General features: G+C 38.0%; 2 protein-coding genes across 2 annotated transcripts; one reads left to right on the forward strand and one right to left on the reverse strand.

Annotated features, from left to right (window-relative positions):
- LOC140936041 (fibronectin type 3 and ankyrin repeat domains protein 1-like) lies at nt 1-7,168 on the reverse strand. The gene is made up of 13 exons (XM_073385618.1): nt 7,017-7,168; nt 6,428-6,466; nt 5,844-6,009; nt 5,259-5,383; nt 4,773-4,854; nt 4,066-4,143; nt 3,441-3,506; nt 2,702-2,867; nt 2,414-2,459; nt 1,954-2,048; nt 1,544-1,621; nt 1,052-1,096; nt 1-481 (listed from the first exon to the last, which is right to left on the reverse strand). The coding sequence occupies exons 2-13, from the start codon at nt 6,432-6,434 to the stop codon at nt 383-385; spliced, it is 1,053 nt and encodes a 350-aa protein (XP_073241719.1). The 5' UTR covers nt 6,435-6,466; nt 7,017-7,168; the 3' UTR covers nt 1-382.
- A 379-nt stretch (nt 7,169-7,547) lies between these two features.
- LOC140933958 (WD repeat-containing protein 11-like) lies at nt 7,548-26,781 on the forward strand. The gene is made up of 28 exons (XM_073383638.1): nt 7,548-7,689; nt 8,982-9,051; nt 9,127-9,168; nt 9,534-9,861; nt 10,402-10,630; nt 11,043-11,800; nt 12,190-12,274; nt 12,511-12,608; nt 12,751-12,826; nt 13,264-13,372; nt 14,038-14,166; nt 14,858-14,962; nt 15,090-15,196; nt 15,762-15,876; nt 16,215-16,383; nt 17,083-17,194; nt 18,733-18,792; nt 19,319-19,384; nt 19,590-19,683; nt 20,030-20,278; nt 21,140-21,235; nt 21,681-21,751; nt 22,504-22,598; nt 23,002-23,099; nt 23,873-23,953; nt 24,848-24,912; nt 25,626-25,708; nt 26,124-26,781. Exons 1-28 carry the CDS (start codon nt 7,625-7,627, stop codon nt 26,249-26,251), a joined length of 3,783 nt encoding a protein of 1,260 aa, XP_073239739.1. The 5' UTR covers nt 7,548-7,624; the 3' UTR covers nt 26,252-26,781.

Consider the following 26,781-nt stretch of genomic DNA (forward strand, 5'->3'; position numbering starts at 1 on the left):
GCTTAACCAAAAGCAATCTTAGTTAATTTTATTGACAGCAGCTTTTTTCATCCAAGCCCCGTCTGTAAAAATCCTATGAACGTGATTTGCAACTTAAAATACAACGTAAGAATTATTAAATACCGATTCAACTTAAGAGAAAAGCATTCAAAATTCATCGTCGTTAAAACATTCTTTAAAGAACATCAGATACAGCTGAAGACATCGACGCAAATTAGGGAACTTAGTAAGAACGTTCACGCCGGAATGGTCACTTATTCTTCATTGTATTTGGTTGGACATTACGAACTTACTATTTTATGCAAAAGAAGATCGGGCAAGGAGGTACCAGTAAAAGGACAAAGAAATATTCAACTGAATTTCCTTCATATCATGCTGTCGTTTATTCACTGGAGTCCACTATGTCTGAAAGCGACACTTGAGCATCAACTTCTGTAGAGTTTTTTGTCATCGTCAATGACTTCAAGTAGGAAACAATCTCCTAAGAAAAAAGTTGGAATTCAAAATATATGTGAAAAGACAACATATGACTGGCGGTCTATAACCGTTTTCGCATTATCTAAGATTGCGTGCTTTTTCAAGACACCAAATATGCCGCCGTGACGTCATATGAATTATAACTAAAACAACACAAACCTCAAATTATTCACATGACGTCACGGCGGCATAATATTGTATTGGTAGCTGCTGGCACGTGCGTGAATACGTTCTAGCACGTGTGTCACACTTTTATTGGTTCATTTCCTTGTCACTGACCACTGCTCACTTTCTGATGTGACGTTTTAACAGAGGCCGTAAACACACGACGCACAATTTTTCTTTCTCTTTCTGAACTTGGAGACCGTCTTAATAATTCAAATTCTAAAGAGTTCGGTTACAATTGACAAGTTAAGTGGGTTGGAATAATGGCAGTGAAGTTTAAAACAACGCAAAATCAATTTAAAAGTAGTTTTTGCTGTCATCACCGTTCTGTAACTTAAATTCCCTGCTGTAATTTAGCCACCATAATCAATCACAACTTCATCAACTCACGTCTCATTTTTTTACTTACCTTTCTTCCAAAGGACTCAGCAAAATCAAGAGCTGTCTTCCCATACTTAAAGCAAAACAAAATATATAAGTATGTGCAACTCACCAAGGCCCAGTTGTTCGAAAGGTGGATAACGCTGCCTATCCACCTATTCATTGGATAACGCAGTTGGTTTCCCTAACACTTATCCACTGGATAGTGATTTATTGGGTGGATAAAGTTATCGACCGGGGCCAGCTGAACAATAACAACAAAGAACCTTTGTGTGTATATGGGTGTGGGGGTGTTTTGTTTCTGGGGTACAAAAGTTTGAATATGGACAACAAGTGTGTGGTTCTCCATGTAGCAATCACTCATGTGTGACCCATAAAAGAGTGCAAGGCTTCCGCCAAAGAGTACAGGGAGTACGGAGACGAAGGGGACCCTAAAGATGAACGTTTGAGAGCTACAGAAGACAATACAATTGGCTGTTGTCAAGAACAAACAGATGTACAACAGAGAGTGACCTCCAACCTCGTTTTCAGCATGTATGTTTGCTCCATTTTCAACAAGAAGTTTCACCAGTTCCAGACCACCATTTAGGGCAGCAGACTAAAAACAGGACATGAAACACAAACTGTAACAAATGTTAAGATTTTCTTTATCTTAATCTTTTTGTCAGAGACCAGACTCTCATGGCACAATGCAATTAAGATGGTTTCAATGATAATAATAAAAAAGGTAAACTTCAAGCCAGTGACAATGATATTTAAAAATCCGAAAAATGTATATCTTCTCAGGAGGCAAAAATATGACAGTCACAATAAAATAAGGGGGCAAGTTCCTTGAAAAAACGTATGGGACTACCAATTAAAATTTTGTCTGGCACACCAGCACCTAGCAGAAAGGAAAGGACTAAAATATATTTGTCCTTATTATTTTACCATCAATGAAGTTTTCTTGAGTTTGTCCACTTTGTTCACATTGGCTCCATTTTCAATCAAGATCTTGGCCACCTCAACATTGCCATTTATTGATGCTAAAATTTTAAAAGGCAAAAAAACATAAAGAAAGGCAGCATCAAGGCTGAGCTCTAGCAGTTCCTAGCGGCTACTAGTGGCACCTTACTCTTGCACTGTACTATTCTTCATCTACAGAAAGAGTACAGCCTTGAGCATAAACGAAAGGCAAGATGCTGCTTCATTTTACTAGCCTAGATCTACGTGGGCAAGAGGTAACTGAACATCTAATACTTTCTTCTCTTTCTCTACCAGACTTTACTTTCCTTTCGTGCAAATTATGTGCGATGAAAACACATTAGCTGAACCACACAGCATGTTTACTGTACCCTAATTTTAAAATACAAAATTAAAATTAATTGGATCAATATTTTTCCTTACATACCAAGTCTCATTAATGCTGAACAACCACACTCATCTTCAACATCAACCTGGTGACAAAATTATCCAAGCTTCAATAATTGCTTTAATAATTAGCACTGCTATTTCTACTGAGCAAATACCAAATCCATTTCAACACCTAGTTTTGTCATTTAAAAGGACGGTGTAAGCAAATTCTTTAACCTATTCAATATTTTGTTATCTTTAAGTTTCCCACATTTCTTTTCTAAACTGTGTCCTTATCTGAACCACACCCCTCAGCCACCTAAGCACTTAAAAGTTTTTTTCCCACCTCAATTTCTTTATCCAACAGCCATTGTATGCAGCCAGGTTTACCACCATCAACTGCCCAGTGAAGGCAGCAGGATCCACCATTATCTCTTGTATCTAGTGATGCTCCTTGATCATAAAGCTGAAGAGCTACCTTTAAATGACCACCAAAGCAGGCCAACATCATGCTAAAATAACCATGAAAAATTAAGGCAGAGAACAGAGAACTTTGTGATCTAGTGAAAACAGCATTCTGATTCCACTTACGACTCCGTCGTTTAAATTAAGTGAAAATTGGGTCGTTGGAGTCACAAGCAAAGTGTGGGAAAGTGCATTGTGATTGGTTTATCCCTCCACTTCTGCTTGCAAATCTGACAATCTGGTTTTCACTTGATTGTAAACAACAGAGTCATAAGAGGAGTCAGAAGAAAATGGAAACGCTCTGATTCTTCTGACTCCAATTCTGTTGCACTTATGACTCCAATTTTTTATTTTCACAAGGACTCATAAGCACTCTTACGACTCCGACTCCATCACCAGTGAAAACCAGCTTTTAGAGGCATTTCTCCCGGTGAAATTAATGAATGGCAGAGAAATCACACATACTGCAGAGCTAAAAAAGAAAATCCTCTTTATAGCTGGAAAATTTACCAGAGACTGCTATTTCTAGTGGGCCAGTAATCAGGTAACTGACAAGAAAAAACTGACAAGGGGCAGCTAGTGGTGTACATTCACAATTCCAGAGCTAGTAAATAAGTCACCTGTTTTTGCCACTTGTATTGGAGAAGTTAACATCTGCCTTATGTGCAATCAAACTTGAAACAATACTGGAAAGTAAAAAATAGGTATCAAATACAACAGTATTAAACAACTACAGCAGTAAATAAATATGAATTTCCATTACAAGTATATACATATTTATTCTACATAAAAGTTGGTAGTTACTAATTGCTTGAGACAAAAAGACACAAAGTTGAGAGAAAAGGAGGTAAATGAGCAAAGAAATACAGTTGGAGAGGCACCTGCTCATCATTACACATACTGGTACACAACAAATGTCTACATTTTGTACTAAACAGGTAAACAATAACCACGGTTACTAAATATTTGAGCAACATCACGGAATGCATTTTTTTGGACTCCTATCGTGAGAGGAAATGTACTTGTCTTTAATATCACATTTTGTTTTGCTTCGTATCAGATTATGTTAATGTTCTGAGATGAAAGGCAATAAAACTTAAACTGGTTTGAACCATAACAACACCCATGTTTTAAATCTAAAGTTGACAGATGATACTTGGCTTGTTTTAAAGATTTGTCTTTGAGGAATTAAGTTTGACTATGACTGCAGAAGTGCAGAAAGGGACAATAATAATTGATACTAACCTCGTATAACCTTTCTGTGATGCAATCATCAAAGGAGACATGCCGTAAGTGTCCGGGGAGTCAACTAAGTTCTCACCACTTAAATAAATAAATAAATAAATAAATAACAATTGAATATGGGTTAAAAAAAACAGGATTTTAATACGGCATCTCCCAGCGTCCTGATGGGGTCAACAAATCTTCCAAACAAAATCCAGTGTTAGCTTTTCTGAACTGCAGAAAATATTCTTACCTCAAAATTTTCCAAAATCCTACTCAATTTAGTTTTTCAAATTGGGTTACAGTTTTTAATGTCATTTTATACATGTTTCATAGTTTACAACCAGTTTTTCTTTACTACAATCATACAAGTGCCGAACTGTTTTTGATTTTCTATCAACCTATCTAGGCTGGAAATTTTCCTGAACCAAGCTGACAATTTCTTGGATGCTGTCTTGCATATGTCCATCATTGCAGCTCTGATTTCTAAAACTGATTCAAGACCAGTGTCTTCCCGTCTTTGTTTGATAAGATCACCATTAATGGAAAAAAAATCACTGTCAGCTGGGAAAATTTGCTTTCATTTGACAAACTGGGCAAGTTGGAATATTCCTATAGGCATTTTCACTAATATCATCATGCTCCCCATGAAGGCCCCTGTAATGGTTTCATATTCTTTAGCTCCAACATCTGAATCGACTGTGCAAGATGTTAATTCAGTGACACACCTTTCTTCAAGAATTGCTACCACCTTATCTACTTCCCAGTTTAAGACAGCATGATGAAGATCATAACCAGATAAAGGAATTCCTGTCAAAAATAATGGATAAAAGCCAGTGTTTGTTTCCAATACAAGTACACCGCGGCAGTTGTTTGGTGCTTCATGAAATAATTTGTTATGAAAACTTACACCTAAGGTTCCCAAACCTAGCACCTTTTATTTCTCACTAATCAGTGAGTGAGGTCTTAGTTTTCGCACCTACCTGTTATTATTGCAAAAACTAATACCCCATTTTATTTTTCTTGCTAATCAACCCTAACTGGAAATGTCAGTGCTAAAATTTAAAGTAGCTTCTGCCTGTGTAAGTATGAGTTTATGTTACCATGATCCCATATTTTCATGGAAATCTCAGTCCCATATAGCCCTAACAAACTATTTCTTAGTTCTTTGATGACTGTTAATATGGAGGATCAGTCAGGCCAGGTTTACTTACGTGTTGTTGTTACAGTGATAACTTGACTCCAGGGACTATGTCCATGGTCATTACTAACACGAAGACGGTAACGATATGTCTTATTTTGCTCCAAACCTCTGAAAATATTGCTCTTGGCAAAGCCACTAAAACATGGGTCACGAAAAAAAAAAACATTAATTCATATAAAGCAACTTCACATTAGGATGATCAAGTGTCAATGTTACAGGTCAAATTTTATTTCAGGTTAATTTTGATTTAACCTAGGTTGATTCTCAATTTCTAATGTCTCCTAGCCCTTGAAAACAAGGAAACTGAGAATCAAACTAGGATGAAAATTTTCAATCTCAAATCAAATTTGACCTGTAGCATCAACATCAAAATTTTGGGAATAAATAGCTAGACCAGAAAAAAATATAAATCCAAGGTTCTTTGTCTAGGGAAGTGCGGCTCAAGTCTCCATAACTCTGGCTATATAGAAGGGGGCGTAAGGTGTTTGAAATTCTTTGTTATATTTCTTCTTTTGTAAAATTTCACAAAAGGACTCAGTTTTCCCGGATCACTGGTCATTCTACTGAATTAACTGCCCAGCACAAATGTACTCACTTGTAGACATTCCCAAATCCTTTCCTGGTATCGTCTTCTTCTTCCTGAATACAATATCGAAGTCTTCCCCCTGACACGTCTTCAGTGGTTACCGCTTGGTCCCAGTATAGTTCAATACTGCTAGCTGTCACCTTACCAACAATAGGGGGCGCAGGTCTTTCAGGAACTACAAGTTTATGGAACAATTTTCATCAAAGGAAAAGTTTAGTTCAGTGGTGAATGAGAGAGATGACAATAATGATATTTTTTTCTCTCTGTCTTAGTTACTGTCATGCTTATAATTTACCAAGGAGGAAAAAATAGCTGCTTAAAAGAATGAAGAAATAAACATTTCATTAACATAGCAAATACAAAAGCAAACAAAGGTGGACAAATTGAACTAAGATTAAGCAGACTGTAATATTGGGGTGTTTGAAAGCTTCTCATACGCTCAATTTCGGTAACTTAAATGTTCATTCTCATAGTCCCCGACCCCTGAGAAGCGCAAATTGCAAAACTAACAACTATTTGACTAAGTGCTACGACAGTCCTTTTAACAGTTAAAAAGTATGTGTTATGAAGCAAAAAGATCATACAAAACTTACCTGACATTATTAAAATTCCATGACAAGTGAATTAAAGAACTGCAAATTAATGATTTGAAGAATGTTTAACTATAAATGAATAGTCTTTAGTGTAGCTCCCATACCAACGATTGTGTTTAAAAATAAGTTGTCATTGCAAATTGTGCAGCAGAAGTATATTTTTCGAAGTCATAGTAATGTTAGTGCATTGAAGTCAAACAAAATTTGCATCTAAAACACATTGTCATTCCTTCCTTGGCAAAAACAAAGCCCGACTTTCATTTTTGCTGGTCACCGCTATGATATATTTAATCCTCAAGTTCTAAGCTTAAGCTTAATTGAAAGTGCTAATTTGTTTTATGGCATAAAAGTGCAGTATTACCTTTAGAGGTTAGCAACCAGCTACTAATTGGTCCCTTGAGAAGTAAATTGTATTAAGATGTCTCTTAATGTCCTTAATAGAAATACTCGTCAAGGCACCACTTAGTTTCATTCGTCCAAATCAGTTTTTAATAAAAGATTTCATGGGGGCCAATGGAAAAGAAGAGGACTTCGCAGAAACAAAACGCTTTCTTAAAAAAGGTTATTAGCACGGCGCTCGTGCACTTACCCTCTTGTCACCATTTTACTTTGCAGAGATTCTTGACTTTCAGTGAACTTGTATAAATGAAAAACTTTTCCTCTGAAACTGACACTTTTCCTCTTGAAGAATGTCCCCAATCAGTCTCTATTTTGTGCCAGTACAAGACAAACCGTCAGCAGCCGTCAGCAGCCGTCAGCAGCATCTCGCTTCAGACTTCGCGCCATCGTTCTCTAGACAGCTTTGTTTACAGGGGGTAGGGTAAGGTAGACAAGAAAAAACTTTTTTTCATCATACTACTTTAACTTGCAAGAAAAATATTTGTTTGTCCGAGAGCAGTAATGGTTCCGTTTTTGTTTTTATAAAAACATCTTTTTGATTTTAGTCATGCATTAAGGAAAAATAAATATGAACTTTTGAACTACCATCTTCACTCCCCCCTAGAAAAACTGTGAAATAGACTAGGACCAGCGGTCCCAGCGGCTCAAGAAATGAAACCAAGATGGCGGAAATGAATTTGAGCTTTTAGCTGGTTTCCTTTTGCTTGCCCATGATCTTGTTGTTTGGAAGAAAACAGTAATAACTACAAACTCGATAGCAAATGACATATTAGAAACACTCTACTTGCCATTACTACAATGAAGCTGTCTCCGCGTGTTGTGCCAGGAGCACTTCATTCACAAAATCGAGGGGCTTGTGATTGGTGAGTTTTCATTGCCGAATGTGGGGGGATTGGTGAGGCTGGTAATTTTACGGAAGAATATTATTTTGTTTGTATTATGTGCTCTTGATTTCTTCAAGATCAAGAGCTATTTTGAGACGTAACAATTTTAAGGGAACTGCAGGCGGCAGGGGGTATTTTGCAGAACGCCAAATGACTCTGAGTTTGACTCTGAGTTTATGCACCTATCGATGTAAACCCCGTGTGGGGGAGTGCGGGTAAGGGATGGGGATTTGACAAATTTTAAAATTTTTTGATCAAATTCCCCAGGGTGGGAAACGAAAGGTCAATCAAAAGTGTCAAAAAAGCCCCCACCCCATTGGAAAAAATCTAAACAAAAAATACAAACAATGCTATAACACACGATGAGTCTACATGATGGGTCAGTGATGGGTCCACTTCAGATCATTGCTAACATAAACTCCAAGCAGCTTTATAAACTGTGACCCTTTCGATTCTGTTGCCAACGATGTATTCATGCTGATACCCTAAAAGTAACTTTGGGAGCTCTCATTGAAGTCACACTATTGTTCTGATACAATACAACAGACAGAGAACCACTCGAATGTTGGCATTATTGGCCACTTGTCTGAGGGGCAGTTTCACTGATTATCAAACCGATGCATTAGTTAACAACGATAATTCTGAGCGAAGAGAGTTTATAATCTCGTCAACCTCAGACTAGGGACATACATACACGCCCCTCACTAAGAGGGCCTCATAACTGTTCACAAGTTTGTTTGATGTGTTAATGCCTTTTAAGACAATGTCATTGGTTATAGACCTGGGGATGGAACTGGACACCTGAATACAACTGAATTTCATGGAAAACATTGTTTTGGAGAGCAAACCAAATTTCTAGGGAATGGGGAAATATGTGTTCTTTCCAGCCAGCAGCCTGACCTGTTATTGAACAGATCTCCCTCCTTTTCATATGGAAAAGTACTGGGCCCTGCTTTATTAGCTGCTAAAACTGACCTTTTCCTTAAATAAATTTGAGGAATGATGAAGAAAGTTGTCCCTAGGAAATTCTTATGTCCATCTACCATTATTTCCTTGACTTACCATTACCTCCGTTCTTCTGATCTCTCGTGTAATTTAAGTTAAGCTACACCAGCCTCCTTTGAGTAAACTCCCTTCCCTCCTCCAATTAGTTGGTTGAGATTTACAATGTAAAGTAAACACCTTGGGGTGGCTTGAAGAAGTAATGGTCTCTTCTTTGTAGAAACTAATAAATTGTAAAGGCATTATCTAGTATCTTTTGTCTTTTTCAGGGGATGGCAGTCAGTCATTGCTTATGGGTGTCAAAACTTTGTGGTTGTTTTTGATTCCAAATCAGTACAGGTACTAAATAAAAAATGCTCATGTATTTGATTGTGGTTTAAATTATAGATTTTTATGGACTGTTTGTTTTTGTAGGTTATTCAAGTACTTAACTTGCACACTGCACCCTGTACAAAGGTAACTATTATCTTTCACATTGGTATGTTTGGAATGTAGTTGCAAACTAAAGGGATCTTTGGAAAAAGTCCATGTGACTTACTATAAACTTCCAGATTCTTCTTTCAACTAGGCTTACATACTTGGGACCTTATTTCTTGAATTTTTTTTCAATATTAATTTTCAGTAAACATTATTTTTAACTGGTTTGAGTTTTAATATGTAACAAGGGAAAAAGTTATAAGTTTTATGATTTTGGTAAGGCAATGTCATATGTGATTTTTAAATCTTATTATATGACTAGCTATTCAGTGAAACCACTTTTTCATTGTGATTGACCAGTATAAGGGATGTATGATATCAACGTCTCTTATGTGCTGTTTTAGGTAAAATGGGCCCGTAACAACTTTCACCATGACCTAAATTCACCATATGTTCTTCGCTTGGCTTCTGGAGATGCAGCTGGCAATGTGATTGTTTGGGACATCTCCCAAGGTAGCTCAGTAGCAGAGTTTTCTGATGGAAACAGGCCAGTTCTGGATCTAGAGTGGCTCGGAACTCAGGATGCTTGTCACGATCTGTTGGTGGTGCTCCATGCACCATCATCAATGATTCTGTGGAATGCTGACACTGGAACTAAACTGTGGAAGAAGACTTTCCAAGAACCTTTACTATGCTTTGCTTTTGATCCCTTCACTTCATCTAATGTCACTTGTAAGTAACTCTGGAAAACAGAGTCTCTCTGATGATGAGTTGCTGTAATTTGTTGTAAAAAAAAATATGTGCATAATGTTTGTGTGAATTATATTTCATTTCCGTTTTAGTTTTTTTAAATTTTAATTTTGTTACACTGTCATAGATTCTATCAATGAAGTGATTATGTGAAAATTGAATCCAGTAGTCATTGTCACTACAGGTACCAATTTTAAATCTGAAATTTTAACTGCATTGCATGTGAATTCACTGCTCATTTGCAAGAATCTGGTACTAATGGATACAATTTTTAAATAAGAATTCATTTATAGAATCTTTAAAAGTATGTTTTACCTGGCTTAACTATAAGTAGCAATGATGTTGATTACTTCTTATGCACACTGTTTGTTACACAGGTCACAAAGATACCAAACTTCATACACATACCCTCTAAGGACACCTCTGCAATGCAGATAGTTGGATGACTGTCCCTGTTGTGTTCAGGGTTGACTGTGTCACTAGACTGAGTGTTATTAATATTATTTTCTGTTTTGACCTCAGTGATGTGCCAAGATTGGATCCTATTTATTAATGACTTTTCCATCAACAAAGCACCAGAGAGTAATGGCCGTAAGTTCTACCTGACAAGTTCTGGTGCCTCCTCACCCAGTAGCAGCTTCACAGGGTCCCCAACTGCAGGACCTGATAGTAAATATTCATCCAAACCTTCAACTCCCAGATCTGCACTGGCTAGAGTCAGGATTTGGGCAGGAGGTGAATCAAGAAACAGGTACACACAATACAAGTATACTATCATCTCTTAAGGGCATATAAATTCTTTGTGCTGTCATTTTGGAAAACCCTCATGCTATAGTGTCCTGCTTTCATTTTAATGGCATGTAGTACGTACTACACATATGATAACATTTGTAGCATGCAAATGTCTATGATACAGGTCAAATTTGATTTCAGGTTAGAAATTTTTCACCTAGGTTGATTCTCAATTTCCATTGTCTCCTAGCCCTAGAAGACAAAAGACACTGAGAATCAACCAAGGTCAAAAAATTTGAACCCAAAATAAAATTGGACCTGTAACAGCCATAATGGCTTAGTTTACCGTAGAGATTTACATTACACTTTAAGTAAGTCTTTAAATCATCACCCCACCCCAGCAAGACAACATAATTTTTCTTCTGTTTCAGGGCTGGAGAGGAAAATGTTGCTTTCAGTGACTGCCTTCAGCTTGCATACTTACAATCTACTTGTCATCACCTTCTCGCCTTGTTTCCTAGAGAAGTAATGATCTTAGACATGGAGATCAACCAAGCTGTGTGTTCATTCAGTTTGGAACGAAACAGTCCTTCTTTTCTTCACATCATTCCCTGTCAGCAGCGTGATGTCCTTATGTGCTTACATGAAAATGGAAGTGTAATCATGCGAGTGCGAAGACGTGTACCAAAGAACCCTTATTTTGTAGAACCCAGTGATGAAACTACCAGTGATGCAAGCACATCAGTGGATATTATTTACGAAAATAAGTGTCAGTCAGATCCTTTGCGACTCAGCAAATCAAGCAGATTGTTTGGTTTCATGTGTTGTCCCGTAAGTGAAAGAAAGGTTGCATTGTTGATCAGCGATGGTAGAATTATTGTTTGGGAGTTAAAAGCCACAAGACTCCAGACCACAGAGGCATTACTGATGTCAGAAGAAGCTATGACAGCATCACTGCCATTAGATGCTGAACTTGGAGCTTTGGATTGCAGCATTAATCCCAATTTAACTCTTTCAAATGTGATCCCTCCACCACTTTCTTCTGGGAAAGTAGTTCCAAATACAACTCATTTCAAGTTCATTATGAGCAGCCTGTCAAGCACAGTGTCATCTCCTCCAACATGTGCTGTCATGTGTCCACCCTTAACAACGAAAAACTGGTCTACCTACAAGCCACTCATAGCTGTCGGTAAGCTGTCAGTAAAGTTGCAGTCATGCTCAAGTGATTTACCTGTAATGTGCAAATTGAAGTTTTCACTGCTAACAGCATAATGTTGCAATGATGGCAGTGAATAGGAATCCATCTGCACCTTGTCCCTACTTCAGAGTGTATACAACCTTTGCTTCTTTATATGATCCTCATTTATTACTTGTCTAAGAATCACACATTTCGGGGAAAAGAAAAACTTAACATCCAGTGGCAGATTGTAAAAACGTTTGATGTCTGGAGTAGCATTTTCACACCAAGTACCAGTATATGGAAAAGAGAAACAAAGTTTTAATGATTTCAGAATTCAAAATAAAAAAGGATTGTGATGAAGAAATTTCATCTCTTACCTTGTTTAATTTTCTTACTAGGTAACAGTCAAGGATGCATTCAAGTTTTCAACCTTGGAACAGGATTGCTTACCAGAGAATACACCATCCATACTTGTGCAGTCAAGTAAGGCTAGATGCAGATTTTGTCTTTCCAAATCCTGAACCTTCAACCTTGATGATAATGATGTTGTTGATGATGATGATGATGATGATGATAATGATGATGATGATGATAAATACAACAATTACGAATCATTATTAGTTATATGTCCTAACCACAACGTAAATATTAATGAAATATTTTTGACTCTTCTGTTTGGTTGTTTTATCTTTCTTAACCTTTCACCTGTTTTGTCACAGGGGGATAACCTGGAGTAACCTGCGCAGTTTCTTCTCCTGGGCTCAGTCATCAGGAAGTTCCAGCAGAAATGAGTTACAGCTTGTCAGTATCAAAACTGGTATGATCATCTCATCTGAAAGTTGTCTTCCTTTTTTATCAACAAGCTTTTTAGTTCAGCTACAACAACAAAATGGTCTTTGCTGCAGACTTTAGAAAAAGTCTTCAGTTCTTCATTGACTTTTTATCTGGTTGCATTTAAGGTCAAAGTACTCCCATTCAGCTTGGCAAAGCAGCCGAAGAATCCACAGTAGAAGCAGTTAAGGTGTCTCATCTGAGGTAAGTACTACAAGAACTTCTATGCCGTAAGGGCCGATTAAAGTTGCAGTGAAAATTATAACAATGCAACATGTTTTGATATTTGTCACTAAGACCCAAAAGTATCAGAAATGGCCAAACTATGTCATGATATCTTCCAAGACCCTAACCCATTGTAACATTAAACAGGCATACACCAGGGAAGTTGTCTGGATTTTTGGCTTGACAAGAATATGTAGCTATTGCTGCAAAATCCAAAAGCAACTGTCATATAATAAGGAGCAATTAGACCATTTTAAGCAACCATAATAATCAATAAATTGATGGATTTTGCCAACAAGATGCAATCCTGATTGTGAAATGCCAGACTGTAATTTGACTGTCAGTTTTTTTTCCAGTACCAGCAGCTGTATCTTTTAGTTGATGTTCTTTTTTTAGCAATTGTTTTTATTTGGCAGGCAATACTTCATTGTCATAATCAAAGACAGGCCGCTACAGCTGTGGGATTTAAAGAACTTAACAGTTCTTAGAGAAATGCCATCTAACTTCTCATCAGTGACTGCTTTGGTATGTAACAGTCAGCCGGGAAAATTAGTGTTAATGGAAGAATTTTTGGTGTAAGCAGGACATAAATGTCAATAATGTGTAATAAACCAAACTCCTGCTTTTAACAGGTTCTAGAATTGACAAAAAGTATGGTGTACTTGCAGAACTTTTTTTCCAAGTAAGACATACTAGGCTTTAAGTGTCATGTTTTTGTTTGCTTTGGAATCTTGGACATTTGTTAGTTTTGTCAGTCAGTTGCATTTTAAAATGTCCCAAAAATGCAATTTGATTCAGAGAAAAATGTCATTTTACTGAGCTATCAATATAATACCTGGCATAAAAGAAAAAGGTAAAGAGTCCTTTTTTTTACGTCGGTGGATTGAAATAGTCACCTGACTAAAAAACCTGAGGCCAGAGGTGCACTCATTTTACCACCCCACCTCCTTCTCCATCAGTACTCCGTTTTATGGATATTTTAAGCTACTTTAAGCTACACAGAACACAAAGAAGTCAAAAGAAGGATTTGTTGTCACACCTGAAGTAGGAAATTTGGAACTTCCCACCCAGAAGGCTGCTCACTAACCAACTGTGCTAATCCACATTCCTCAGCCCATTGTTAAGTTATAGCTACCATCAACGTGTAAGCAACAGAAGTAACTAAAATCTGTTCTTTTTTTCTTTGAAAGGAATGGTCTCCATCGAGTCATTCTAAACAACTGAAAAAGAAGCTGAGTCAGAAGTTAGAGTCCAGTCCATCTGGTATTGCAGCAAATGTCCTGGACCCAAGCAAGGCAGAACATATCACCCCAACACAGGTTCACTGTCCTACTGCTTCTGCTCTGTAATAATATTCTGCTCAACTGAACAAGCAATTTATCACAGCCCAGGGTTATCAAAAGAGAAAGTTAGGAAGTAGATTGGCTGGCGGATAGTGACACCTTTATTTCCTCTACTGTCCTCTTTACTGTCGAACTGTGCCCAGTGAAACTAGGGAAATAGCTGGTGATATTGCCAGTTGCCAGTACCTTTTGACACCTCGTTATTAGGGTTCCTTAACAATAAAATCATGTGTCACATGTTCACCATTACCAGGGTTTAATTCCAGGAATTGGCCGATGAGGGCCCTTTTTCAAGAAGGGGAATTTATTTTGTTTTTTGACCTACCATCTTTTTCATTGTCTTGATTGTCATGGTGCAGAATTTCACCATCGCTAGCACTGCCAGTTGGCTTCTCTGTAAACTTCTAGGCTGATAACAGCTTAATGGTTAACTGAAATATTATTTTATGAAATGAGACAGCGTTTATGTTCTTTTTTATCCGTTGGGTAAATGTGCCTTCAGTAGTGATTATCGTTTCTATACCCCATTTGCTGCACATATGTAAATTTTATGCAGCCTTATTTTTTAAATTGCAGAAACCCTGCAATGCTACCCTCTAGAGTAATCCCTTCATCACTGGTTGACCCTATATTGAAGTTGCATAACAATCAAGTTTGTGTTTTTTAGTCATGGATAAGGGAGCACTTTGTGTGTGTGGATCAAGATAAACTACTTTATCATTTTCTTGTGGAAGGAACAACAGTTAAAGATGGATCCAAAGTTCAGTGTGATGTAAGTTAACTTGTTTACCATATGAGACAGAAATTTCAGTAAACGTTTTAATGATAACTTTTTGGGGTAGGATACTAGTAAATCTTGCAAGTAATACTTGGTTATTTTTGCTGTCCCCACTACCCAGAGTTCCCTTGGTCTTGTCACCTACATAGCATGGAAAGGTGATCTGTTAGTGTTGTCTGATGTAGATGGTAATTTAAGCATCTGGGAACTCAAGGCAAGAGTAACAAGGTTAGTTTTCACTTTAACGCAGTTTTTGTTCTTAATTCAGTAACCAACACAATGCACATGTCACGTACATATCTTATTGTACTTATAATGCACTTTGAAGAATGATGTAATTAAATTTGTTGGGTTTGTGGTGGCTGCTCTTAGAAAACCCTTTTTTTCATAGAATTACCAGTAATTAGTAAAAATGTCATTTGCCAGTAAGAACATTATGAGTTAAATGTCTCTTTAGTCATTGGCACCAATGACTTCATAGCCTTTTGTTTTCATCTTGTAAAAATGCGGAGGAATCTCATTGACTGAGGAGGAGGAGAAGGAGGGAAAAACAATACAAATGAGTGAACTGTAGTCTATGTCTTTAGTGATGGAAAGAGTTGTGTTTCATTCACCTTCACTACTATGCACAAATAAGGCGCCAATATCCCTGAACTGGAGCTGATTCAAATCGTTATCTGTGATGGACAAAAAAAGCAGCTACGTATTACCTTACCAGTAATACTTAATACTCCTCCCCTTATTCAGGGTTAATTTCATCCCTACTATACTCACTACTAGTTTTGTATTTTAGGAGTATGGTTACCCATCGAGGTCACATTAAGAAAATCAAATTTGGTCCAGGAAGAGGAAACAACAAGCTTGCTGCACTCTACAGTGATGGAATTGATATCTGGGATTTGCAAAAGGTAGGTTACACTGGCGGGTCCAGGGGAGAGGTCCAGGGGGGCCCTTATGGAACGGTGACAATTATGTCAAAAATGTGAAATATCGTCAGGCACTGAAACTTGTTAAAACATAACTGAATATCAGTTAAACCAATAATACATTGACGTCATTCATATGTTCGGACGAGAGTGGTTCATGATGATTGTGAGAAAATGACTACTGAGCAAAGTTCTGAGAAATGCTTGGGTAGTGAACTAGCAAGGTATACAGATGAAAACATCAATTGAAAGGTTTAAGTTGTTAACTCGTTTTTGGCCATTAAATAAACATGGAATGAGCTCTTTTTCTCTTCCACCAGTTTGAAGTTTACAGCAGCTACAAACTTCCAAAGGATTCTCCTCCTCTTGTCGACATGGATTGGTTAGCATCAGATTTACCAATTGTGACACACTCAAATGGAGCTATTGTTGTTATGACAATGGGCCTAAAAAGCTCTTCCTCGGCTATGGCTGATATGGACCTTGATGGTAGGCTCCTATGGCACCTTGAGAGTAAAGTGTATCTAGGACCCCTATAAGTGTTCTTTTCCTCATCACCACCTGGCTCCCTTGGAACTCTGCCAAATATACAAGTTGTAAATGACAGTTTCTCGTAATCCCAATTTTCTTAAATTCTGTCAGATTTCATAAGTTCCCGAGATGGATGAGAGAGAATACGGAGTTTTCTCAGAATGTTTAGTCAAACGTACCTCCAATCCATTAGTTGTTACAGCTACTGGCCTCAAATTTAAATCGGCATTCCTGCTTGAGTAATTGGCAGTGAATTTCTAGTTTAGACTACAACTTCTCAGTGTTCGTAGTTAGAAATTTCAACTTCCTACTTGTGAATTCTCTGCTCATGACGTACGTAATAATGAGGAAATTAATTTCATGTATGCAACAACTATGTCATTTCAATTTTCAAACAATGAAACTGATTTGAAAATTGAACCACAACATATACATATATGCAAGTACTTTGTGTAGGCATCACAACGTATCCTAGGGCGGTTTGAGATATGGAAACTAACGTTTACCCAATGACACGTCGGCCATGTTGGTGTTCCAAACCAGTCCTGTGAAAGTTGAACTCTTTTCTTATGCAAAGCTTTCTTTTGTTCCAATAAATTTGCATAGATACTGGTCACGTGAGTGAAAACACTCTATATGTTTGAATTCATTTGATAGGTCCTTTGTGGTGCCCGTATATTATGGAACCTAAGACAAGTCTTATTCTCAAGTCTCTACTTCAACACTCTCTTGGAAGGGACCGGTACTCACTGACGGATTTTTCAGACTTGTAAGATCTATTTAGTGAAAACAGAATCTCATAAGGGGTTGAAACATGTAACTCTCATATGTTTGCTTTGTCCGATGCTCGACAGCAACAAAAGCGTCACTTAAAAAGTGTATTCGCGCTGCTTCAAACTTGATCGCGCTTATTCCACCTCGTTCAGTTCGTCTAAAGACGGTGTGAAAGTTCAGGAAAAGAAAAAGAAATTCGCTGCATTGTGTTTTCGCCCCCCACAAAAGGGACTTTCATGTCGTAGTCGTGTAGTGATGGCAAAGAAATGTACAAAAAAGCGTGATGCCCGTGCAAGGTTGTTTTTGAACCTGTTGCCTTTTTAAGGCCGCAGCGAGGTTTCCAAATATGGTACTTAGAAAAACTGAATATTCACAAGCATTGAACGCGAGTTACACGTTTCAACCCCTTATGAGTTTCTGGTGAAAGTTCGAATCTGTTTTATCAATTTTTAGTTCCATCCTATCTTACAGATCGAGACCAAAATTGTCCCTCGAGGCAGCTTGGTAATATGACTTTCTCTAGTAAATAAAAAAGAGAGAGAGAGAGAGCCTTGAACTCGACTCACCACTGGTACCCACGTACATCTGTCGCGCTAAACGAAGAATAGAATTACCAAAACGATTATTTGAAAAAATAGTTTTTAAAGTGTTGTTGAACCCTAAAGCCTTTACATCCGTGTACGAGACCCAAAGACGCTTTTCCTAACTTAATCGGAACTTTTCTTCCCACTTATGCACTTTCCTTCTACTTCACCTTCTTACACGTATACGGTATATAAGAAGCATTAAGACAGAATATATCAAAAATGCGGACAGTGTTACAACATTTAAAACAAAACTTAAAACATTTCTATTCAGGAAATGTTTCAATTGATTCTCATGCTTAACATTTTAGGTTTTTTTTTAAAGTTTTACAATACTTGATCATTGATTTTCATGCCTTACATTTTTAGGATTTTTAAGTTTTACAAGTTGGTTTTAAAGTTTTTACAAACATGATAACATTTTAGGATTTTTTTTAAGTTTTACAATACTTGATGTATGATGTTACAATTGATTTTCATGCTTAACGTTTTAGGATTTTTAAAGTTTTACAATACTTGATGTATAATGTCACAATGGGCTAGAAATGTAATGATTTTCAATCGGTTTTCATAATGTAAAGCGCATTGAGGATAGAAATGCGCTTAATAAGAATCTATATTATTATTATTATTATTATTATTATTATTATTATTATTATTATTATTATTATTATTATTATTATTATTATTATTATTATTATTATTATTATTATTATTATTATTATTATTATTATTATAGTGAAAACCACATCATCTATTTGTTCTTTTTTTACTGACGTCCCTCACGCTGTCACACGGTATCGTTCAGAAAGAAAAACGAAAAACAGCAGTCCCGGCGTGCTGTAAGATCTGGTCATTCTGGCTAATTATAGATGTTGAGCATAATCAGCTGAATCAAACAAATACATCTACAATGGAAGACAAAAGTAAAGTAAATTTTTTTTTTTAGGGAATTAGAAAGTAAAGAGTCCCTGACTGAAATTCAAAATCAACTGAAGATGATTCCACAGTAAGTATTGTAATTTACTGCCGTAAACTGGGCTTGACTATATATTTACATCTTAGACACCTCTCTTTCGCAAACGGACCGTTGCATTATTCTGCTGCTAAAACAGGCACATGGTTCGATTCGCTACAAATGGTTGTTGCATTATTTTAATTTATATAAAAACCGCCATTCTTAATACTCCAGGAAATGTCACCCAAGCGTCTTTGTACTTTATCTGATGCTATCCCCCCCCATTAGGCGTTTTTAACAGAAACACTATTCCATCCCCTCCCTCTCCTGCCATGAGGTATATCAGAGTCGCCCATACTCAATTATGTGTAGTTATTTAGCTTACGGAAACTATTCGACTGTTATTGCGAGTACATTCTTATTTTTCTTTGACATATTAACAGAGAGCGAAAAACAAGAATGTTTGCAAAATCGCCTCATGTTCGCGTCACCTCTCCGAGAGGTGATTTTTCGGGCGATAAAGAGACCAGACTAACCTTCACGTTAAGATCTTGTGTTTCGATATTTTTATTTCCAGAAGCACCACAGATCTGCTGATGAACACAGCGCTGGGGACCGCACAAAAGTGTTTTTTAACAGCACAGTGAGTTATATGGTTCAAAGTGTTAATTCATTCATACTGATCTGCGCTCAAAAAGATATGTTTTAATGGTATGTAGTGTAAATAATAGTTATGGCACTTGAAGTCTATGAAAGCGAGAGAGTAGGATTTTAGAAATTTGCCATTCGGGAAGCCAGTGATTTCAAATGTTGTTTGTGAAAACTCACTGATTATTATTTATTTTCAGTTTATTTGGAGATGAAGCTGAGACAGTGTTTTGGGAGGTCGCTCTTCACTACCTCAGACGAGAAAAGTCAAGAATATTATGTTTGAAACATCAGGTAACATATTCGCGTACAGGTTGCAGTCAGTATCTCACTTCCGGAAATGAACACTGTACGTTTGAAGTTCTTTACAACCATGTCAATGTTGGTTTTCTTTACTTTTTTCAATTGACACAATTGAAAAACGCTTCATGGCACTGATAGACTGCATTTGTGTGAAAAAAATGACTCGACTTCATCCCTCGGCCTTCACTGTTTGACCAGAAAAGCTGAGAGGATGGGAAAAAAAAACATTCAAGTTATTTTGGGCCTCACAAACACTGTCAAATTTGTTGAAATTTACTGTCCTCTTGTTAACATGTGTAGTGTGTTACTAGTTTATTATTCACTGATTTTTTTTGAGACTGAACACCAGCCCTCGTACAGTGGTCGTTCAAGGTCACAGTCAGTTGACTTCTTTAATCCATCTGAATCCACGACCAAAATTAAACGAAGCTACAGTGCCCGGAGCCTGGATCTACTATCAATAGATGACGACCTTGACCTCTGTGGCCGAGAGGAAACTGAAGCTAGTGAGAGCTTAAGCTGCAGCTGTTACCCAGTCTCCCTCGACACCTGTTATGATATTATCAGTGACACCGATGCTTTTCAGGTGTGTGTCTGTTTTAAAACAGGAAAGTGATAATTTGCAAACCCTCACAGTCACATTCATTTATCAATACACTCGCTGTCCACGGACAAATGTTGATTACACTGGCCGATATTCGCTCATCTTGACCATTGCTTATAGACCTTATACAAAATTAGCCAGTGATATTCGAGCATTGATCAGGTTTCGCTCATCTTGACCACTGCTTATAGAAAATTAGAAAGTGATATCCTATCAGTAATATATAGATTTAGCCAAGGCTAAGACGTAGCTGCCGTATAATCTTCTTCAAACAATAACCTCTACTCAACCTACTTATGAAATGACTCCTGGCCGTGGGTTCAAAACTTTCACAGTTTTAAACTTGTAACCATTGCAAAGAAATCCACTTCGAGTTAAGGCTGCGATCAGACGAAAAGTACTAACTTGTCAGCGGATAACTTAAAAAAAAAAACAGGTAACCCTGATGGTTCGACACCTGAGCCCGCGATACGGTCATGTCATACTGGTCAACGGATACTCTGTTTAGACAGCTGTCAATTGACCACAACATGGACGTGCAATATCAGGTTGTACGCTCCCACACTAGCTAAAAAGTGTGACATTTTCACATTGGTTTGCCTGTGGCGCGGACGGGCAGGCACTTTACTACCAACATTCCTTGGGTGGAGAGTAGCCAAATTTTCTTAGCTATGGGGGCTGTTGAGCTCCCTTATCAGTTCATTGAATTTAAGATTTTAAGTTATTGAAAATGTTAATCCAACACTGATTCACCATCAGTGTCCAATGTTTGAAAAACTTTGACCACTGTAGTTGGTAATTAACGAACAATCCCAATTTAACAATGCAATTTTCGCTATTTAGAGAAGTCAGCTCGATCGCCTTGCACTTCATGACAGTAAACGATCCACATATGATCACACAAGGAAATGTGCCGAAACTCTGGTGCTGTTGGGACAGGTATGCCGGAACTCTTTATTAACTCAGTTTCGACATGATTTCAGAACGGTTTTTCTCATCTGTTGGGTTCTTACCATTTGACCTTTTAGGTGGGGGGGTTGGGTGATTTCAGAAAAAACATTTAGTAAAGAGACCAGGAGCAAAACAAGTTCTTGCATAGAGTTATAATCTTATATTTACAACAAGAAAAGAGCGTTTCTGCATTCCTTTAAACAAAGGCAGCAATTCAACGCTGGGGTGGACAAAATACAGTGATTTGTATGAAATCGTCCACCCCTAGCCTCGATCTCGATCTGATTGTGTGTGCTCACTAGGGCAAAAAATTGATCACATCTTTGTTTCTCTCTCAACCACGGTCGTAGGCTTGGAAGAATTCTTACCTTGACCAAATTATGAAACCTTTCACGGTTGACCCTTATGTCATGATATTCTGTTGTTTTTGTAGGCCGACAGAGCAGTTCAGCTTTTCTTGGAGACAGATGCTGCTAATGATAACTATTATGTAGACTCTCTCAGGTATTATTACTCTTTATCTCAACCGTTTTCTGATATTGGAGCCTTTCCTCAGCCAGAACATGCTCCCAGCAATCTCACTTCGTCTTTTTAAACAAACTGGGGACCTTCAGCATTAACGACGACGACGGAAGTGAAAACATCACTAAAAAAATGAATTTGCGTCCTTTCAAACTTTATCGCGTGTATTGGAAACCGCACATTTCGTCAAATGTAGGCGAGTTTTCCTGGAGTTGAATTCTTAACGACTCTATCCAAGTTCAAATAGAGAAAGGACAATTTGTCGTCGTACGTCCATGTCCTCCACAAAACGTCGCATTGGGAGGTTTCACGTCGTAATCGTGCAGTGGACGTCAAAGAAATGTACTAAAAAGCGTGATGCACGTGCAGAGCAGTTGTTTTGCTCATAAAACCTATTGTTTTTTTTTACGTTGTCCTTATCGTCGTCCTCGTAGTTGCTTAAGTTCCCTACTATGTCACGGTCATCGTCTATTTGTAGTCCGAGGAGCTGCGCTTCAAACGGATATTGGTCGATACTGACAATCAGAACACTGAACTTAACCTCAATTCCTGTCATTTGTTCCTCGGACGCCTTTCATATTCTCCTTTAAGACCTTTCCTGAAGGATGTTTTTCAACCACTACAGGGCTCGTTTTTTCTCAGAAAAATATCATCTGAGAACACTGGAACCAAGCGAGAAGAAACTAAACTAATTCTGAAGCAAAAATTTTACATTTGTTCCATTTCCTTTTTAGAGCATGTCTTGTAGCAACAATCCGTTCTTCAGGCGCATCACAAAGCACAATAAAACTTGTAGCAACAAATCTTATTGCCAGCGGTAAATTAGCAGGTTGGTACGTTTAACCTATTTTATTAGACTGCAAAACAGTCCGTGTTTTTGCGTACTCAAGTACGTGCGCACAGTCAAACACAAGGCTCTCACGCTTTGCGCGTTTAAGATTATTAAGCTACGCTGAACCGATTTTGAGAAAAAAACCGACTGTTTTGCAGTCTACTATTTTATTAACTTACGTTGAGATTCCGGCATCTTCAGCCAGTCAAATATGGCGCCCCTTTATGTATCACTAGTTCTGACCAGTTTTGGGCATTCTTTCTCTCGAACGGAAAATATCTAACAATTTGACCTGTGTTGCCCGTACAAATGTCGCGAAAATGTTTTCATTTTGTGCTAATATTGCGCAATATCAAGAGGGGGTGAATTGTTGACGTTTGCTTTGTTTTACTGAATACAGAGGGAGTGCAGTTGCTGTGTTTGATTGACAAAGGATTAGATGCCTGTCGATATCTTCAGACCTACGGGGAATGGGATCGAGCAGCCTGGCTTGCAAAGGTAATAAGAAAGGACATGACCAACCACAAATGTGACGACACAAAACAACAGGTTAAATAATAGCTGATGACACTGCTTCTGTTTATATGTGTCCCGCTTCAAATCTTTGCTGCTCTCAGTAAAACGACATTTTAATATATGCAGCCGGATTAAAAGTTTTTAGCTGGTCTGTGAAGCAGGTCTATTTGGTGGCGCGCGAACCAAAACTATGGCTGAGCCTGGCGCGCGAGTTAGTGCACGAGCAGAAAGAAGAGGACGGCAAAACGCTCGTGTGTGACAAACGTAACAAGGCTATTACTTACGTGTTCTTTAACATAAGATAAAGTAAGAGAAAAGATAAGAACAGGTGTTGGCGGAAAGCGCTTTTAAACGGAATTACTGTCACGCTTGTCCCACAAGATTTACGGTATTTCCTCTCCCGTCCTGTTGCGTAAGCGTACTATTGTGGGAATACAGAAGGACGGGAACGGATGACAAGTACAAGACGACAGTGGATGTTTTTTTTCTTTCTCTTCCTCGTTTCGTCCATACCCTGTTTCACCAAACAAAGTAGCTCACTACAAATCGACTGCAAACGGCTAGACTTGATTAATTTCCCTTTTTGTAAGAAGCTCTGTTTATAGTCACAAAACCAGTACAACTGTAAAGAAGTTTATAAGAACGCAAAACCCTTTCTTGACTCTTTTCTTGGTCCGTGATTGGACAAGAAAGGAGAAGATTTATTTTAGTGTCCTTGATTGCCTGCCTGCTTGCTTGACTAATCTAAATTTTAGGCAACTCTCAACTACCCTGACTGCGCTGAGGTGATGAGAAGATGGATTGAACACCTTTCTAGTACATACACCAGTCAGCAGGTCAGTACACAATAACAATTAAGCCTCCAATTTAATAGTTTATGACATAAGGCTATGCTCGGCTAGGGGGCTTCAAAGGTAGAATGGTTGGTTTTGAGGTATGTTATGTTGAGATGAGAGCGTTTGCCTGTCTTCACACTATACCTGATAGCTTTTGCGCCGGCACGAAAACCATATTGGATATGGTTTCTGTCCACACATAAGAAACGGTAGCAATCGTAAAAGTGGACCGTCACATATTATTTCAGCCACTCTTTGTCGCAGTGTGAACAGATGTTCGGACAGTAAATGAGTAGGAGCCAGGACTGGAACCCCCTGAGCAGAAGTATATATTCCGAATTGAGGAATGGGATCTTGTGCTCTAAACCCTCTAGGCCAATCGCTCCGGTACGATGTGTGAAGTGTGATATGTGGAATGTGTGAACGGCTTGTTCCACTTCTCTGCCGTCACCGTTCATGCTGAACAACAAAGCCTTCAATCTCGACACAAAAATACATAGGGTGTGGTGTAAACATTGCAGATAAAGTACGAGGGCTTAGTTTCCAGGCGTTTTGCTATTAGCTATCGTTCTGTCTCCGTGTCGATCCTGTGGAGATTCCCACCCCCTCACGAACATGCGGTATTTCTTAACTCAAATATGATCCCTATACCACTCTTTCCCGGGTCTTGCGGCAACTGTTAGTGGGACTATCACACCAAGAGCATTGGAAGCGTGACCGAGTAAAGAGTGGTCTTCTCTTTTGCGTGGATACGTGCTCCAGTTAGCGGAGGAAGACTGTCAATGTTTGAGTCATTTGTACGCAAAAATGTGGCCCTACGAAAGGGATTTGTTATAACCCAACCTTAGCTAGGCTGTCATGTTTTTTTTTTTTGTTTTGTTTTGTTTTTTTCAGAGCAAGGCTGTATTGGTGTTACTTTCTTTGGGCAAGTTCTATAAAGCTCTAGATATGTTGTACAGGTAAGTGGAAAAACTGTATAAGATAAGGATATAATTTAAGTTTCACATGGTTGAAAACAAGAGCGTCGAAAACGGTTTTTTAATTCCATTAACTTGGGTAAGTAGAAATTAGGCGTGAATCGTGTTGAAGCATCGTAGCTCTTCTCTCGAATATCCGAATATAAGACTGGGGAGCGAGCTTATTATACGTTTACACGTGCCAACCAGCTAACCCAGCTTTCACTCCTCCCACCTTCACTCTCATGTGGCTTGGATTCTGGACTTCTGCTATACTCACGCTGCAGGCGTCGCCTATCAATATTAATGTGCCAACCAGAAGCACATATGTTCTTGACACAAAAGATGCTTTTGTTTCACTTGTTACAAATTTGAATTACAATAACAATGTTTGTAAACAGTGATGTCTCTTATAATGCTTACAATCACCCTGTGGTAAGATATTAAGGTTTAAGGGAGGAATGAGAGTAGTATAGTAAACACCAAATGTGTGTTTTTTGTGAAGCAATTCACGAAAAAAACTGCGATAAAATTGTTGTTAGCTTGCGGAGAGTGGCATCACTGCATGATGTTTATCTCGTACCCAGATCTCTTTCGGTCAGTTCAAATGAGTGACTACGATGGTGATCTCAGTACAAGTTAAGGAAAATGTAATGTTCAATTTTAGCACAAACGCGCGCGGTCAGATGTACCTTATATTTATTATTTATCTGCAGCATGCGGTATTTTGACCGAGCAGGATTGTTTGCAGAAGCTTGTCAAGAGTTTGGTTTTCTTTCTCCCGAAGAGGAAAAAAACAGTATCCTTGCAAAGCTTAGTTGATTTGAACTGCTTCCCATGGTGTTGTCTCTGAGACGCCCTGCCAACAAGAGCCACCAGAATATGATCATTAGTTCTATTTCAAGATTGTTCTTGAGGTTAAGAAGAAGTTATGTAGAATAAAACTGCTTAAAAACGGGGGAACTAGTCAGTGTAGTGTAGAGCCTGTAGAAAAGCCTCGGGTAGTCCATTTCTGACCTTCTTTTACGCAACTTCGAGAGCGTGGCGTTGCGTGATAATCTGATAAAAGATAGTTAGAATTCATCTCACGGAAGGTGGGGGCCGCAGCGGGGAAGGAAAAGGAAACACGCACGTACCCGACGAGTGGAGGTTTCTTGCAGACTGTGCTATGTGTTATCGAAAGTGTATAATATCCTTGACTCGTGTTGTATTAGCTGCACTGGTCCATGCTGTGTACACTGAGTATGCACGCTATCTTCATGGTCTTGGACTAAAAAAAGCTGCTTATTTCTTCGCTAATAAAGCTGGACCAAAGGCTAAGCAACTCATAGATGGACTGTAGATAACAAGATCCAAGCGAGCGGTTTGCTGTTTGCTAATTGCAGCAAAGTACTACAAAGTATGTGTACCAAAAACAGCTTTTCAGGAAGCTGTTTCAATAAACGATGTAAACATTGGGAGACCTAATGCGTGATAAAGATATTGAGTAAAAAGGCTGCCTGGAGAATTGTTCCAAGCTCAAACAAAGGCAATTAATGATGTAATTTGTAAGACGCATCTTTCTGTATTTCATGTATCAGTGGTACTAATTATACCTTGCAATATATAGTGAACCGATAGACTTCGGTGGAGATCATAAAAAGTAGCAATTATAAAACCAACTCAAGTTTACAGATGTCCTTTGTTAGAAGTTATACTCGAATTATGATTGGTGTATAACAAAAATTATGTAAGGTACTTTGAAAAAAACTTCGTTAAGTCAATGCAGGCACTGCTTGTATTTCAATCAAATCTATTTTAGTAGAATAATACCTTTAAAAAAGGAACAACTTTCATTTAAAGAAAAACGAAATTAAAATTGTTAGATCATGA

The sequence above is a fragment of the Porites lutea genome, chromosome 4 (genome assembly GCF_958299795.1).
Source record: "Porites lutea chromosome 4, jaPorLute2.1, whole genome shotgun sequence".
NCBI lineage: Eukaryota > Metazoa > Cnidaria > Anthozoa > Scleractinia > Poritidae > Porites > Porites lutea.